Raw genomic sequence first — 15,613 nt, 5'->3', positions numbered from 1 at the left:
GGGGGGAAATTGGAAAAAAAGGGAAAAAAAGAAGAAAAAAAGGGGAAATAAGGGGGGAAAAAAGAAGGAAAAAAGGGATAAAAGTGAAAAAAATAAGTCAAAAAGGAATAAAAGCGGGAAAAAAAGGGATTAAAAGTGAAAAAAAGGAAAAAGGGAATAAAAGTGAAAAATAAAAGAAAGAAAAAAGAATAAAAGTGAAAAAAAAGAAGGCAAAAAAAGGGAATAAAAGTGAAAAAAAGAAGGAAAAAAGGAATAAAAGTGGGAAAAAAAATCAAAGAAAAAAATTCCCGATTTTCCCATGGATAAAAAAGGAAAATTTTTCCAATTTCTGCTCCCAAACGGACCCAAAATCTGCTTTTTTCAGCCCATTTTTCCTCCTTTCCACCCCTCCCAGTTCATCCCAGTCCCTCCCAGTTCATCCCAGTTTATCCCAGTTCAAATTCCCAATTTTCCCATGGATAAAAAAGGAAAATTTTTCCAATTTCTGCTTCCAAACAGACCCAAAATCTGCTTTTTTCAGCCCATTTTTGCTCCTTTCTACCCCTCCCAGTCCATCCCAGTTCATCCCAGTCCATCCCAGTTTATCCCAGTTTATCCCAGTTTATCCCAGTTCATCCCAGTTCAAATTCCCAATTTTCCCATGGATAAAAAAGGAAAATTTTCCAATTTCTGCTTCCAAACAGACCCAAAATCTGCTTTTTTCAGCCCATTTTTGCTCCTTTCCACCCCTCCCAGTTCATCCCAGTTTATCCCAGTTCATCCCAGTTTATCCCAGTCCATCCCAGTTCAAATTCCCAGTTTTCCCATGGATAAAAAAGGAAAAATTTCCAATTTCTGCTTCCAAACGGACCCAAAATCTGCTTTTTTCAGCCCATTTTTACCCCTCCCAGTTCCTCCCAGTTCATCCCAGTTCATCCCAGTTTATCCCAGTTCATCCCAGTCCATCCCAGTTTAACCCCCCAAATCCAAGGAATTCTCACCCCACTTCCAGCTCATCCAAAGCTCCGTTTATTCCCCCAAAAAAAATCAAAATAAAAGCTCCCAAAACGCCAAAATCCGGATTTTTTGGCCCATTTTCCTCTCCCAGTCCATCCCAGTTCCTGCTGGGATTCCCAGCCCCGCTCCCCATCCCAGAAATTTTTGATTTCTCTGATTTTTTTTTTTTTTTTTTTTTTTTTTTTCACGGAATTTCGAGGATTTCCAGCTCAGCCAAAGCGGCTCCAGGTCCCAAAAAATCCAGTCCAGAATCCCAAAAAATCCAGGGAATTTCTCCATTTTACAGACATTTTTTTTCCCATTTTTCCATGGAATTTCTGGATTTTAAAGACATTTTTTTCCTGGTTTTCCATGGAATTCTCTGTGTCAGGGCCGCTGTTCCCGGTTTTCCATGGAATTTCTTGATTTTAAAGACATTTTTTCCCATTTTTCTATGGAATTTCTTGATTTTAAAGACATTTTTTTCCGGGTTTTCCATGGAATTCTCCGTGTCAGGGCCGCTGTTCCCGGTTTTCCATGGATTTTATCCATTTAAAAGACGTTTTTTCCCATTTTTCCATGGAATTTCTCCATTTTAAAGACATTTTTTTCCCATTTTTCCATGGAATTCCCCCATTTCAAGGCCGTTTTTCCATGGAATTCTCTGTGTCAGGGCCACTGTTCCCGGTTTTCCATGGAATTTCTTGATTTTAAAGACATTTTTTCCCATTTTTCCATGGAATTTGTCCATTCTAAAGATTTTTTTTCCCATTTTTCCACGGATTTCTCCGTTTCAGGGCCGCTGTTCCAGGTTTTCCATGGAATTCCCGTTTCAAAGCCGCTATTCCCATTTTTCCATGGAATTTCTCCATTTTAAAGACATTTTTCTCCCATTTTTCCATGGAATTTCTCAATTTTAAAGACATTTTTCTCCCATTTTTCCATGGTATTTCTCCATTTTAAAGACATTTTTTCCCAGTTTTCCATGGAATTCCCATTTCAAGGCTGCTGTTCCGGGTTTTCCATGGAATTTCTCGATTTTAAAGACATTTTTTCCCATTTTTCCATGGAATTTATCAGACATTTTTTTTCCCAGTTTTTCATGGAATTTCTCGATTTTAAAGACATTTTTCTCCCATTTTTCCATGGTATTTCTCGATTTTAAAGACATTTTTTTCCCCGGTTTTCCATGGAATTTCTCCATTTTAAAGACATTTTTCTCCCATTTTTCCACAGATTTCTCCGTTTCAAAGCCGCTGTTCCGGGTTTTCCATGGATTTCTCCGTGTCAGGGCCGCTATTCCCGGTTTTCCATAAAATTTCTCAATTTTAAAGACATTTTTTCCCATTTTTCCATGGAATTTCTCCATTTTAAAGACATTTTTTCCCATTTTTCCACAGATTTCTCCGTTTCAGGGCCGCTGTTCCGGGTTTTCCATGGAATTCTCTGTTTCAAAGCCGCTATTCCCCTTTTTCCATGGAATTCTCCGTGTCAGGGCCGCTATTCCCGGTTTTCCATAAAATTTCTCAATTTTAAAGACATTTTTTTCCCATTTTTCCATGGAATTTATCCATTTTAAAGACATTTTTCTCCCATTTTTCCACGGATTTCTCCGTTTCAAAGCCGCTGTTCCGGGTTTTCCATGGAATTCTCTGTGTCAGGGCCGTTTTTCCCGGTTTTCCATAAAATTCCTCGATTTTAAAGACTTTTTTTTCCCATTTTTCCATGGAATTTCTCAATTTTAAAGACATTTTTCTCCCATTTTTCCACGGATTTCTCCGTTTCAAAGCCGCTGTTCCGGGTTTTCCATGGAATTCTCTGTGTCAGGGCCGCTATTCCCGGTTTTCCATGAAATTTCTCGATTTTAAAGACATTTTTTCCCATTTTTCCATGGAATTTCTCCATTTTAAAGACATTTTTTCCCATTTTCCCGTGGATTTCTCTGTTTCAAAGCCGCTGTTCCGGGTTTTCCATGGAATTCTCTGTGTCAGGGCCGCTATTCCCGGTTTTCCATGAAATTTCTCGATTTTAAAGACATTTTTTCCCATTTTTCCATGGAATTTGTCCATTTTAAAGACATTTTTTCCCATTTTCCCGTGGAATTCTCCGTTTCAAAGCCGCTGTTCCCGGTTTTCCGTGGATTTCTCCGTGTCAGGGCCGCTGTTCCCGGTTTTCCGTGGATTCCTCCGTGTCCTCGTGGCCGCTGCTCCCGGGGCTCTGCAGCTCCTTGGCCGCCTCCCGGTCCAGGAGCCAGCGGAGCCGGCCCGAGCGCGGGCGCAGCCGCGCCGCCGGCAGCGACGGCGACGCCTCCGGGCGCGGCTCCAGAATGCGCTGCGGGACACCCAAAACCCAAAACCCGGGATTGAGACCCAAAAATGGGGAATGGAACCCCAAAATCTGGGATTGAGACCCAAAAATGGGGAATGGAACCCCAAAATCTGGGATTGAAACCCAAAAATGGGGAATGGAACCCCAAAATCTGGGATTGAAACCCAAAAAATTGGGATTGAAACCCAAAACCCGGGATTGGACCCAAAATCCGGGATTGAGACCCAAAAATTGGGATTGAGACCCAAAATCTGGGATTGAAACCCAAAAATGGGGAATGGAACCCAAAAATTGGGAATGGAACCCAAAAATTGGGATTGGACCCAAAATCTGGGATTGAAACCCAAAAATTGGGATTGAGACCCAAAATCTGGGATTGAAACCCAAAATCTGGGATTGAAACCCAAAAATTGGGATTGAAACCCAAAAATTGGGAATGGAACCCAAAAATGGGGAATGGAACCCCAAAATCCGGGATTGAAACCCAAAAATTGGGATTGAAACCCAAAACCCGGGATTGGACCCAGAAATGGGGAATGGAACCCCAAAATCTGGGATTGAAACCCAAAAACTGGGATTGAAACCCAAAACCCGGGATTGAGACCCAAAAATGGGGAATGGAACCCCAAAATCTGGGATTGAAACCCAAAAACTGGGATTGAAACCCAAAAAATTGAGATTGAAACCCAAAAAATTGAGATTGAAACCCAAAATCCGGGATTGGACCCAAAATTGGGATTGAAACCCAAAATCTGGGATAGAAACCCAAAACCCGGGATTGAGACCCAGAAATGGGGAATGGAACCCCAAAATCTGGGATTGAAACCCAAAAATTGGGAATGGAACCCCAAAATCTGGGATTGAAACCCAAAAACTGGGATTGAAACCCAAAAACTGGGATTGAAACCCAAAAAATTGAGATTGAAACCCAAAAAATTGAGATTGAAACCCAAAATCCGGGATTGGACCCAAAATTGGGATTGAAACCCAAAATCTGGGATTGAAACCCAAAAATTGGGATTCAGACCCAAAATTGGGATTGAAACCCAAAAATTGGGATTGAAACCCAAAAATCTGGGAATTAACCCCAAAATCCTGAGAATTAACCCCATCATCCCCAAATCCCAGCCCAAAATCCCCAGAAATAACTCGAAAAAATCCAGGATTTCACCCAAAAAAACCAGAATTTAACCCCAAAAATTCAGGATTTCACCCCAAAAATTGGGGATTTCACCCAGAAATGGGGGACTGGACCCAAAATCCCAGGATTTTGCCCCAAACCTTGATGACGGGGCCTTGGCGGCGCCGGTGGCCACGAGCAGCAGGGCCTTGGCCACGCTGAGAAATGGGAATGAACCCCAAAAATCTGGGAATGAACCCCAAAAATCTGGGAATTAACCCCAAAAATCTGGGAATTGACCCCAAAAATCTGGGAATGAACCCCAAAAATCTGGGAATTAACCCCAAAAATCTGGGAATTAACCCCAAAAATCCCAGGATTGAACCCCAAAAATCTGGGAATTGACCCCAAAAATCCCAGGATTGAACCCCAAAAATCTGGGAATTAGCCCCAAAAATCCTGAATTTAACCCCAAAAATCCTGAATTTCACCCCAAAATCCTGAGAATTAACCCAATAATCCCCAAATCTCAGCCCAAAATCCCCAGAAATAACTCGAAAAAACCCAGGATTTCACCCAAGAAAACCAGAATTTAACCCCAAAAATTCAGAATTTCACCCCAAAAATTGGGGATTTCACCCCAAAATCTGGGACTGGACCCAAAATCCCAGGATTTTGCCCCAAACCTTGATGACGGGGCCTTGGCGGCGCCGGTGGCCACGAGCAGCAGGGCCTTGGCCGCGCTGAGAAATGGGAATGAACCCCAAAAATCTGGGAATTGACCCCAAAAATCCTGAATTTAATCCCAAAAATCTGGGAATTAACCCCAAAAATCCCAGGTTGAACCCCAAAAGTCTGGGAATTAACCCCAAAAATCCCAGGATTGAACCCCAAAAATCCTGAATTTAATCCCAAAAATCTGGGAATTAACCCCAAAAATCCCAGGATTGAACCCCAAAAATCCTGAATTTAATCCCAAAAATTTGGGAATTAACCCCAAAAATCCTGAATTGAACCCCAAAAATCCTGAATTTAATCCCAAAAATCTGGGAATTAACCCCAAAAATCCCAGCTTGAGCCCCAAAAATCTGGGAATTAACCCCAAAAAATCCTGAATTTAACACCAAAAATCCTGAATTTAACCCCAAAATCTGGGAATTAACCCCAAAAATCCCAGGATTGAACCCCAAAAATCTGGGAATTAACCCCAAAAATCCTGAATTTAACCCCAAAAATCTGGGAATTAACCCCAAAAATCCTGAATTTAACCCCAAAAATCCTGAATTTCACGCCAAAATCCTGAGCATTAACCCCATCATCCCCAAATCTCAGCCCAAAATCCCCAGAAATAACTCGAAAAAAACCAGGATTTCACCCAAAAAAACCCAGAATTTAACCCCAAAAATTCAGGATTTCACCCCAAAAATTGGGGATTTCACCCAGAAATTGGGGACTGGACCCAAAATCCCAGGATTTTGCCCCAAACCTTGATGACGGGGCCTTGGCGGCGCCGGTGGCCACGAGCAGCAGGGCCTTGGCCACGCTGAGAAATGGGAATGAACCCCAAAAATCTGGGAATTGACCCCAAAAATCCTGAATTTAATCCCAAAAATCTGGGAATTAACCCCAAAAATCCCAGGATTGAACCCCAAAAATCCTGAATTTAATCCCAAAAATTTGGGAATTAACCCCAAAAATCCCAGCTTGAGCCCCAAAAATCTGGGAATTAACCCCAAAAATCCCAGGATTGAACCCCAAAAATCTGGGAATTAACCCCAAAAAATCCTGAATTTAACACCAAAAATCCTGAATTTAACCCCAAAATCTGGGAATTAACCCCAAAAATCCCAGGATTGAACCCCAAAAATCTGGGAATTAACCCCAAAAATCCTGAATTTAACCCCAAAAATCCTGAATTTCACCCCAAAATCCTGAGAATTAACCCCATCATCCCCAAATCTCAGCCCAAAATCCCCAGAAATAACTCGAAAAAACCCAGGATTTCACCCAAGAAAACCAAAATTTAACCCCAAAAATTGGGGATTTCACCCCAAAAATTGGGGATTTCATGCCAAAAATTGGGGATTTCACCCAGAAATGGGGGACTGGACCCAAAATCCCAGGATTTTGCCCCAAACCTTGATGACGGGGCCTTGGCGGCGCTGGTGGCCACGAGCAGCAGGGCCTTGGCCGCGCTGAGAAATGGGAATGAACCCCAAAAATCTGGGAATTAACCCCAAAAATCTGGGAATTAACCCCAAAAATCCCAGGATTGAACCCCAAAAATCTGGGAATTGACCCCAAAAATCCCAGGATTGAACCCCAAAAATCTGGGAATGAACCCCAAAAATCTGGGAATTAACCCCAAAAATCTGGGAATTGACCCCAAAAATCTGGGAATTAACCCCAAAAATCCCAGGATTGAACCCCAAAAATCTGGGAATTGACCCCAAAAATCCCAGGATTGAACCCCAAAAATCTGGGAATTAGCCCCAAAAATCCTGAATTTAACCCCAAAATCCTGAGAATTAACCCCATCATCCCCAAATCCCAGCCCAAAATCCCCAGAAATAACTCGAAAAAACCCAGGATTTCACCCAAAAAAACCAGAATTTAACCCCAAAAATTGGGGATTTCACCCCAAAAATTGGGGATTTCATGCCAAAAATTGGGGATTTCACCCAGCAATGGGGGATTGGACCCAAAATCCCAGGATTTTGCCCCAAACCTTGATGACGGGGGCCTTGGCGGCGCCGGTGGCCACGAGCAGCAGGGCCTTGGCCGCGTTGAGCAGCGGCAGCGTCATCGTCACCCGCTGGGGAGGGGCCTTGGGAGAGTCCAGCAGGAAAGAAACCAGGGAATGCTGCTCCTGGAAACGGGGCAAAACCACGGGAAATCGGGAAAAATCCCGGGGAAACACGGGGGGAATCACGGGGGAAAAACATGGGGGGAAAATGGGGGAAAAACGGGAAAAATGGGGCAAAAAATGGGGAAAATAACGGGAAAAATGGGGGAAAAATGGGAAAAATAACAGGAAAAAATGGGGGAAAAAATGGGAAAATAACGGGAAAAATGGGGGGGAAATGGGAAAAATAACAGGAAAAAATGGGGGAAATGGGGCAAAAAATGGGGGGAAAATGGGAAAAATAACAGGAAAAAATGGGGGAAAATGGGGCAAAAAATGGGGAAAACAACAGGGAAAAATGGGCGAAAATAGGGCAAAAAATGGGGGAAATAACAGGAAAAAATGGGGGAAATGGGCAAAAAATGGGGGAAATAACAGGGAAAAATGGGGGGAAATAGGGCAAAAAATGGGGGAAATAACAGGAAAAAATGGGGGAAATGGGCAAAAAATGGGGGAAATAATGTGAAAAAAATGGGGAAAATAACAGGGAAAAATGGGGGAAATATCGGGAAAAACATGGGGGAAAATGGGACAAAAAATGGGGGAAATAACGGGAAAATGGGGGAAAATGGGGCAAAAATGGGAAAAATAATGGGAAAAAAACAGGGGGAAATGGGGCAAAAAATGGGGAACATAACAGGGAAAAATGGGGGCAAAAATGGGGCAAAAATGGGGAAAATAACAGGGAAAAATGGGGAAAATGGGGCAAAAAATGGGGAAAATAACAGGGAAAATGGGGGGAAATAGGGCAAAAAATGGGGAAAATAACAGGGAAACATGGGGGGAAATAGGGCAAAAAATGGGGAAAATAACAGGGAAAAAAGGGGGGAAATAGGGCAAAAAATGGGGAAAATAACAGGGAAAAATGGGGGGAAATAGGGCAAAAAATGGGGAAAATAACAGGGAAAAATGGGGGGAAATAGGGCAAAAAATGGGGAAAATAACAGGGAAAAATGAGGGGAAAAATGGGGAAAATAACAGGAAAAAATGGGGGAAATGGGGCAAAAAATGGGGGAAATAACGGGAAAAAAATGGGGGAAATGGGCAAAAAATGGGGGAAATACCGGGAAAAATGGGGGAAAATAACTGGAAAAAAATGGGGGAAATAACGAAAAAATATGGAGAAAATGGGGCAAAAAATGGGAAAAATAACAGGAAAAAATGGAAAAAAACCCGGGAAAAATGGGGGAAATGGGGCAAAAAATGGGGGAAATAAGGGGAAAAAATGGGGGAAAATAGGGCAAAAAATGGGGAAAAAAACGGGAAAAATGGGGAAAATTGAGCAAAAAAATGGGGGGGAAAATGGGAAAAATAACAGAAAAAATGAGGAAAATGGGACAAAAAATGGGGGAAATAACAGAAAAAAATGGGGCAAAAAATGGGGGAAATAACAGAAAAAATAGGGAAAATGGGGCAAAAAATGGGAAAAATAACAGAAAAAATGGGGGAAATAGGGCAAAAATGGGGGGGAAATGGGAAAAATAACAGAAAAAAATGGGGAAAATGGGGCAAAAAATGGGAAAAATAACGGGAAAAAAATGGGGAAAATAACAGGAAAAAATGGGGGAAATAGCTGGAAAAAATGGGGGAAATAACGAGAAAATATGGGGAAAATGGGGCAAAAAATGGGAAAAATAACATGAAAAATGGGAAAAAATGGGGCAAAAACTGGGGAAATAATGGGGGGAAATGGGGAAAAAAATGGGGGAAATAACAGGAAAAAATGGGGGAAATAATGGGAAAACGGGGAAACAATGGGAAAATGGGGAAATAATGGGAAAAATTGGGAAAATAATGGGAAAATGGGGGAAATAATGGGAAAATGGGGAAATAATGGGGCAAATAATGGGAAAAAATGGGGAAAAATGGGGAAAATAATGGGGAAATGGGAGAAATAATGGGGAAATGGGGAAAATAATGGAAAAAAATGGGGGAAATAATGGGAAAAATGGGGGAAATAATGGGGGAAATGGGGGAAATAATAGGAAATGGGGGGAAATAGGAAAAATAAAGGGAAAGTAACAGGAAAAGTGGAGGAAATACCAGAAAATGGGGAAAATAATGGAAAAAATGGGGGAAATAATGGGAAAAAATGGGAAAAATAAATGGGAAATAACAGGGAAAATGGGGAAAATCATCGGGAAATGGGAAAAACAATGGGGAAATGGGGAAAATAATGGAAAAATGGGGGAAATAATGGGGAAATGGGAAAAATAAACGGGAAATAACAGGAAAAATGGGGAAAATAATGGGGAAATGGGAGAAATAATGGGGAAATGGGGAAAATAATGGGAAAATGGGGGAAATAACGGGAAAAATGGGAAAAATAAACGGGAAATAACAGGAAAAATGGGGAAAATAATGGGGAAATGGGAAAAATAATGGGGAAATGGGGAAAATAATAGAAAAAATGGGGGAAATAATGGGAAAAAATGGGAAAAATAATGGGGAAATGGGGAAATAATAGGAAATTGGGGGAAAATAGGAAAAATAAAGGGAAAGTAACAGGAAAAGTGGAGGAAATACCAGAAAATGGGGAAAATAATGGAAAAAATGGGGGAAATAATGGGAAAAATGGGAAAAATAAATGGGAAATAACAGGGAAAATGGGGAAAATCATCGGGAAATGGGAAAAACAATGGGGAAATGGGGAAAATAATGGAAAAATGGGGGAAATAATGGGGAAATGGGAAAAATAAACGGGAAATAACAGGAAAAATGGGGAAAATAATGGGGAAATGGGAGAAATAATGGGGAAATGGGGAAAATAATGGGAAAAATGGGGGAAATAACGGGAAAAATGGGAAAAATAAACGGGAAATAACAGGAAAAATGGGGAAAATAATGGGGAAATGTGGAAAATAATGGAAAAATGGGGGAAATAATGGGAAAAACGGGAAAAATAAACGGGAAATAACAGGAAAAATGGGGAAAATAATGGGGAAATGGGAGAAATAATGGGGAAATGGGGAAAACAATGGGAAAGTAACAGGAGACATGGGGAAAACCTGGGAAATTGGGGGATCTGAGGGCAGAGCAGGAGGACGGCGCCATGGCCCGAGCGGTGAGGGCTCCGCCCTTACCTGGAGCAGGGCGTGGCCCGGGAACAGCGAGCAGGTGTGGCCGTCCGGCCCCACCCCCAGCAGCAGCAGGTCAAACTGGGGCGTGGCCTCGCCCGGGAACGCCTGCCGGCACCAGTTCAGACCAGTTGGGACCAGTACGGACCAGTTTGGGTCAATACTGATCACTATGGACCAGTTCAGACCAGTTGGGACCGGTACGGACCAGTTTGGATCAATACTGATCAATACGGACCAGTTCACACCAATATGGACCAATACTGATCAGTACGGACCAGTTTGGATCAATACTGATCACTATGAACCAGTTCAGACCAGTTGGGACCAGTATGGACCAGTTTGGGTCAATACTGATCAATACGGACCAGTTCAGATCAGTTTGGATCAATACTGATCACTATGGACCAGTTTGGATCAATACTGATCAATATGGACCAGTTCAGACCAATATGGACCAATACTGATCAGTACGGACCAGTTTGGATCAATACTGATCACTATAGACCAGTATGGATCAATACTGATCAATACGGGCCCGTTCAGACCACTTTGGATCGATAATGATCAATATGAATCAGTTCAGACCAATATGGACCAATACTGATCAATATGAACCAGTTCAGACCAGTTTGGATCAATACTGATCACTAGGGACCAGTTTGGACCAGTTTGGATCAATACTGATCACTGTGGACCAGTTCAGACCAATATGGACCAATACTGATCAATATGAGCCAGTTCAGACCAGTTTGGATCAATACTGATCACTATGGACCAGTTTGGATCAATACTGATCAATATGGACCAGTTCAGACCAATATGGACCAATACTGATCAGTACGGACCAGTTTGGATCAATACTGATCACTATAGACCAGTATGGATCAATACTGATCAATACGGGCCCGTTCAGACCACTTTGGATCGATAATGATCAATATGAACCAGTTCAGACCAGTTTGGATCAATACTGATCACTATGGACCAGTTCAGACCAGTTTGGATCAATACTGATCAATATGGACCAGTTCAGACCAGTTTGGATCAATACTGATCAATATGGACCAGTTCAGACCAGTTTGGATCAATACTGATCAATATGGACCAGTTCAGACCAGTTTGGATCAATACTGATCACTATGGACCAGTTCAGACCAGTTTGGATCAATACTGATCACTATGGACCAGTTCAGACCAGTTTGGATCAATACTGATCACTGTGGACCAGTTCAGACCAGTTTGGATCAATACTGATCACTATGGACCAGTTCAGACCAGTTTGGATCAATACTGATCACTGTGGACCAGTTCAGACCAGTTTGGATCAATACTGATCACTATGGACCAGTTCAGACCAGTTTGGATCAATACTGATCACTGTGGACCAGTTCAGACCAGTTTGGATCAATACTGATCACTATGGACCAGTTCAGACCAGTTTGGATCAATACTGATCACTGTGGACCAGTTCCCCCCACTGTTCCCAGTTCCCCCAATCCCCATTCCCAGTGCTCCCAGTCCCTCCCAGTTCCCCCAGTCCCATTCCCAGTGCTCCCAGTCCCTCCCAGTTCCCCCAGTCCCATTCCCAGTGCTCCCAGTCCCTCCCAGTTCCCCCAGTCCCATTCCCAGTGCTCCCAGTCCCATTCCCAGTGCTCCCAGTGCTCCCAGTTCCCCCAGTCCCATTCCAAGTTCCCATTCCCAGTTCCCCCAGTCCCTCCCAGTGCTCCCAGTCCCATTCCCAGTTCCCATTCCCAGTGCTCCCAGTCCCATTCCCAGTCCCATTCCCAGTACTCCCAGTCCCTCCCAGTGCTCCCAGTCCCATTCCCAGTGCTCCCAGTGCTCCCAGTTCGCCCAGTCCCATTCCAAGTTCCCATTCCCAGTTCCCCCAGTCCCATTCCCAGTGCTCCCAGTCCCATTCCCAGTGCTCCCAGTCCATTCCCAGTCCCTCCCAGTGCTCCCAGTCCATTCCCAGTCCCATTCCCAGTGCTCCCAGTCCATTCCCAGTCCCTCCCAGTGCTCCCAGTTCCATTCCCAGTGCTCCCAGTCCATTCCCAGTCCCTCCCAGTGCTCCCAGTTCCCCGTACCCTCCTCAGCTGCTCCTCGTAGTCCCGGGCGGCCTCGGCCGGGCCCAGCCCGGGGGTGACCCAGAGCACCTGGGGGCCGGGGGGGGCAAACTGGGCCAGCAGCTGGGACTGGGAAAGGGTTAAACTGTTACTGGGAGCACTGGGAGGGAACTGGGGGCAAACTGGGCCAGCAGCTGGGACTGGGAATGGGATACAGAGTCATACTGGGAGCACTGGGAGGGAACTGGGGGCAAACTGGGCCAGCAGCTGGGACTGGGAAAGGGTTAAACTGTTACTGGGAGCACTGGGAGGGAACTGGGACTGGGCCAGGGACTGGGAGGAACTGGGAGCACTGGGAAGGGGGAATGGGAACAGGGACTGGGAGAGAGCAGGCCAGGCTTACTGGGCCAAACTGGGCCAAACTGGGAGCACTGGGAGAAGCTGAGGGAAACCAGGAGAGACTGGGAGGAAAATGGGGGGAACTGAGGGGGGGAACTGGGGGAGAACTGGGAGGAACTGGGGGGGAACCGGGCCGAACTGGGAGAGACTGGGCCAAACTGGGAGAGACTGGGCCAAACTGGGAGCACTGGGATGGACTGGGAGGGCCTGAGGGGAGTCAGGAGAGACTGGAAGGGAAATGGGGAGAACTGAGGGGGGAACTGGGGGAGAACTGGGCCAAACTGGGAGGAACCGGGCCGAACTGGGAGGAGCTGGGGGGGAACTGGGCCGAACTGGGAGGAACTGGGGGGGAATCGGGCTGAACTGGGAGGAGCTGGGGATGAACTGGGAGGGAACTGGGGAGAACTGGGCCGAACTGGGAGGAACCGGGGGAGAACCGGGCCAAACTGGGAGGAACTGGAAGGGATCTGGGCCAAACTGGGAGGAACCGGGGATGAACTGGGCTAAACTGGGAGGAGCTGGGGGGGAACTGGGCTAAACTGGGAGGAACCGGGGATGAACTGGGCTAAACTGGGAGGAACTGGGGGGAACTGGGCCGAACTGGGAGGAACCGGGGATGAACTGGGCCAAACTGGGAGGAACTGGGAGGGATCTGGGCCGAACTGGGAGGAACCGGGGATGAACTGGGCTAAACTGGGAGGAACCGGGGATGAACTGGGCTAAACTGGGAGGAGCTGGGGAGGAACTGGGCTAAACTGGGAGGAGCTGGGGGAGAACCGGGCCGAACTGGGAGGAACTGGGGGGGAACTGGGCTGAACTGGGCTAAACTGGGAAGAACTGGGCCAAACTGGGAGGAACCGGGGATGAACTGGGCTAAACTGGGAGGAACCGGGGATGAACTGGGCTAAACTGGGAGGAACCGGGGATGAACTGGGCCGAACTGGGAGGAACCGGGGATGAACTGGGCCGAACTGGGAGGAACCGGGGGAGAACCGGGCCGAACTGGGAGGGACCTGGGCCGAACTGGGAGGAACCGGGGATGAACCGGGCCGAACTGGGAAGAACCGGGGGAGAACCGGGCCGAAGTGGGAGGAGCCGGGCCAGCCCCGCTGCCCGCGCGGGCCCCGCTCACCCGGTAGGCGCCGCCGGTGCTCTCGGGGTGCTCGGGCGGCACCAGGCGCTCGTCGCAGAACGCCACGAGCCAGCGCGAGGGGTCGGCGCCGGGAGCCGCGCTGAGGGCGGGCGGCAGCTCCCGCGCCAGCAGCGGCACCAGCGAGCCCCCGGACAGCCCCAGCGTGAAGCGGCCGCCGCTCGCCACCGCCTCGGCCGCCGCCTCCACCACCGAGCGCGCCAGGGCCGCGCCGAGCTCGCGCGGGGACGGGAACACCGACACGGCCGCCATGATGGCGCCGCCGCTGAGGGGAGAGCGAAGGAGGAGGAGGAAGTGACGTCACGCGTCGCTAAGCGACCGCTGGGCCGTTAACGGAAGCCGCGTCAGAGCGCGACGCGTTGCTTAGCAACGCGCGGCCTAGCGCGGCCTAGCGAAGCCTGGGCCTTGCGTGGCGGCGCTGCCCGGAGGAGCGCGGCCGCCCTCGCTGCCCTCGCTGCCCTCGCTGCCCTTCTCCCCCTCCACAGCCGCGCAAAGCCCCGCTCGCCCCCGCAGCACAGCCGCTGCTTTTTAATGGCCTCGCGGTCAGGCACAAGCGAAACGCGGCAAATGGGGTTCAAAAGGGCCCGAAGGGGTTCATTGCAATCGGCACAAAGGCGTCCCCGGGGGGTTCATTAGGCACGAATTAGTCGTTAATTAGCGCTGTCGGAGTTAATTAGCGCCGCTGAGGGCGACTCTCGGCCAGTCCTTGGAATTCCGCCGTTTCCCCTCTGCAAAAAGTCCGGATTTTCCCGGAATTCTGCTGGGAATTCCTGGATCCTTGGGAACGCCGCTGCTCCACATTCAAATCCTGCTTTTTTTCTTCCAAGTCCCACCGTTTTCCCCAGGAATTCTGCGATTTCCCAGGAAATCCCACAATTTCCCTGGGAATTCCTGCTGTTTTCAAGGAATTTCTGCCGTTTTCCAGGAAATCCAGGGGGGTTCCCAACAGGATTTTTGAGTTTTTGGGATCCCCGGGAGGTTTTTCCATGGGAATTTTGGGATTTTTGGGATCCCAGGGAGGTTTATCCATGGGAATTTCGGGTTTTCGGGATCCCAGCGAGGTTTTCCAGCAGGAATTTCAGGATTTTTGGGATCCCAGCGAGGTTTTCCCATGGGAATTTTCGTTTTTTGAGATCCCCGGGAGGTTTTCCCATGGGAATTTCAGTTTTTTCGGGATCCCAGGGAATTTTTCCAGCGGGAATTTTGGGATTTTGGGGTTCCTCAGAACCCGGATTTCCCGGAGCAGAGCCTGGCGTGCATCTCCCCTTCAGTGGGAATTTTGGGATTTTTGGGATCCCAGGGTGATTTTTTCATGGGAATTTCGGGATTTTCAGGATCCCAGGGAATTTTTCCAGTGGGAATTTTGGGATTTTTGGGTTCCTCAGAACCCGGATTTCCCGGAGCAGAGCCTGGCGTGCATCTCCCCTTCAGTGGGAATTTCGGGATTTCCGGGATCCCAGGGTGATTTTTCCTTGGGAATTTCAGGATTTTGGGATCCCAGGGAATTTTTCCAGCGGGAATTTGGGGATTTTGGGGTTCCTCAGAAGCCGGATTTCCCGGAGCAGAGCCTGGCGTGCATCTCCCCTTCCGTGG

The 15,613-nt window shown here is 46.8% G+C and overlaps 1 protein-coding gene across 3 annotated transcripts; it reads right to left on the bottom strand.

Moving 5' to 3' along the window:
• Nucleotides 1–992: 992 nt before the first annotated feature.
• PGLS (6-phosphogluconolactonase) lies at nt 993–15,289 on the bottom strand. 3 transcript variants are annotated; one of them, XR_008435298.1, is made up of 6 exons: nt 14,003–15,287; nt 12,493–12,600; nt 10,412–10,513; nt 7,152–7,292; nt 2,725–3,306; nt 993–2,680 (listed from the first exon to the last, which is right to left on the bottom strand). XR_008435298.1 is itself a non-coding variant. In XM_053968247.1 (5 exons), exons 1-5 carry the CDS (start codon nt 14,270–14,272, stop codon nt 3,127–3,129), a joined length of 801 nt encoding a protein of 266 aa, XP_053824222.1. In that variant the 5' UTR covers nt 14,273–15,287; the 3' UTR covers nt 993–3,126. The 3 variants fall into 3 exon arrangements, 2 of the variants coding, with proteins under 2 accessions (XP_053824222.1, XP_053824223.1); XM_053968247.1 differs by having other exon boundaries at nt 993–3,306; XM_053968248.1 differs by lacking the exon at nt 12,493–12,600 and having other exon boundaries at nt 993–3,306; nt 14,003–15,289.
• Between the last annotated feature and the right edge of the window lie 324 nt (nt 15,290–15,613).

Source organism: Vidua chalybeata, chromosome 33 (genome assembly GCF_026979565.1).
Source record: "Vidua chalybeata isolate OUT-0048 chromosome 33, bVidCha1 merged haplotype, whole genome shotgun sequence".
Taxonomy (NCBI): Eukaryota; Metazoa; Chordata; class Aves; order Passeriformes; family Viduidae; genus Vidua; species Vidua chalybeata.
This window is presented reverse-complemented; position numbering and strand designations above follow the sequence as displayed.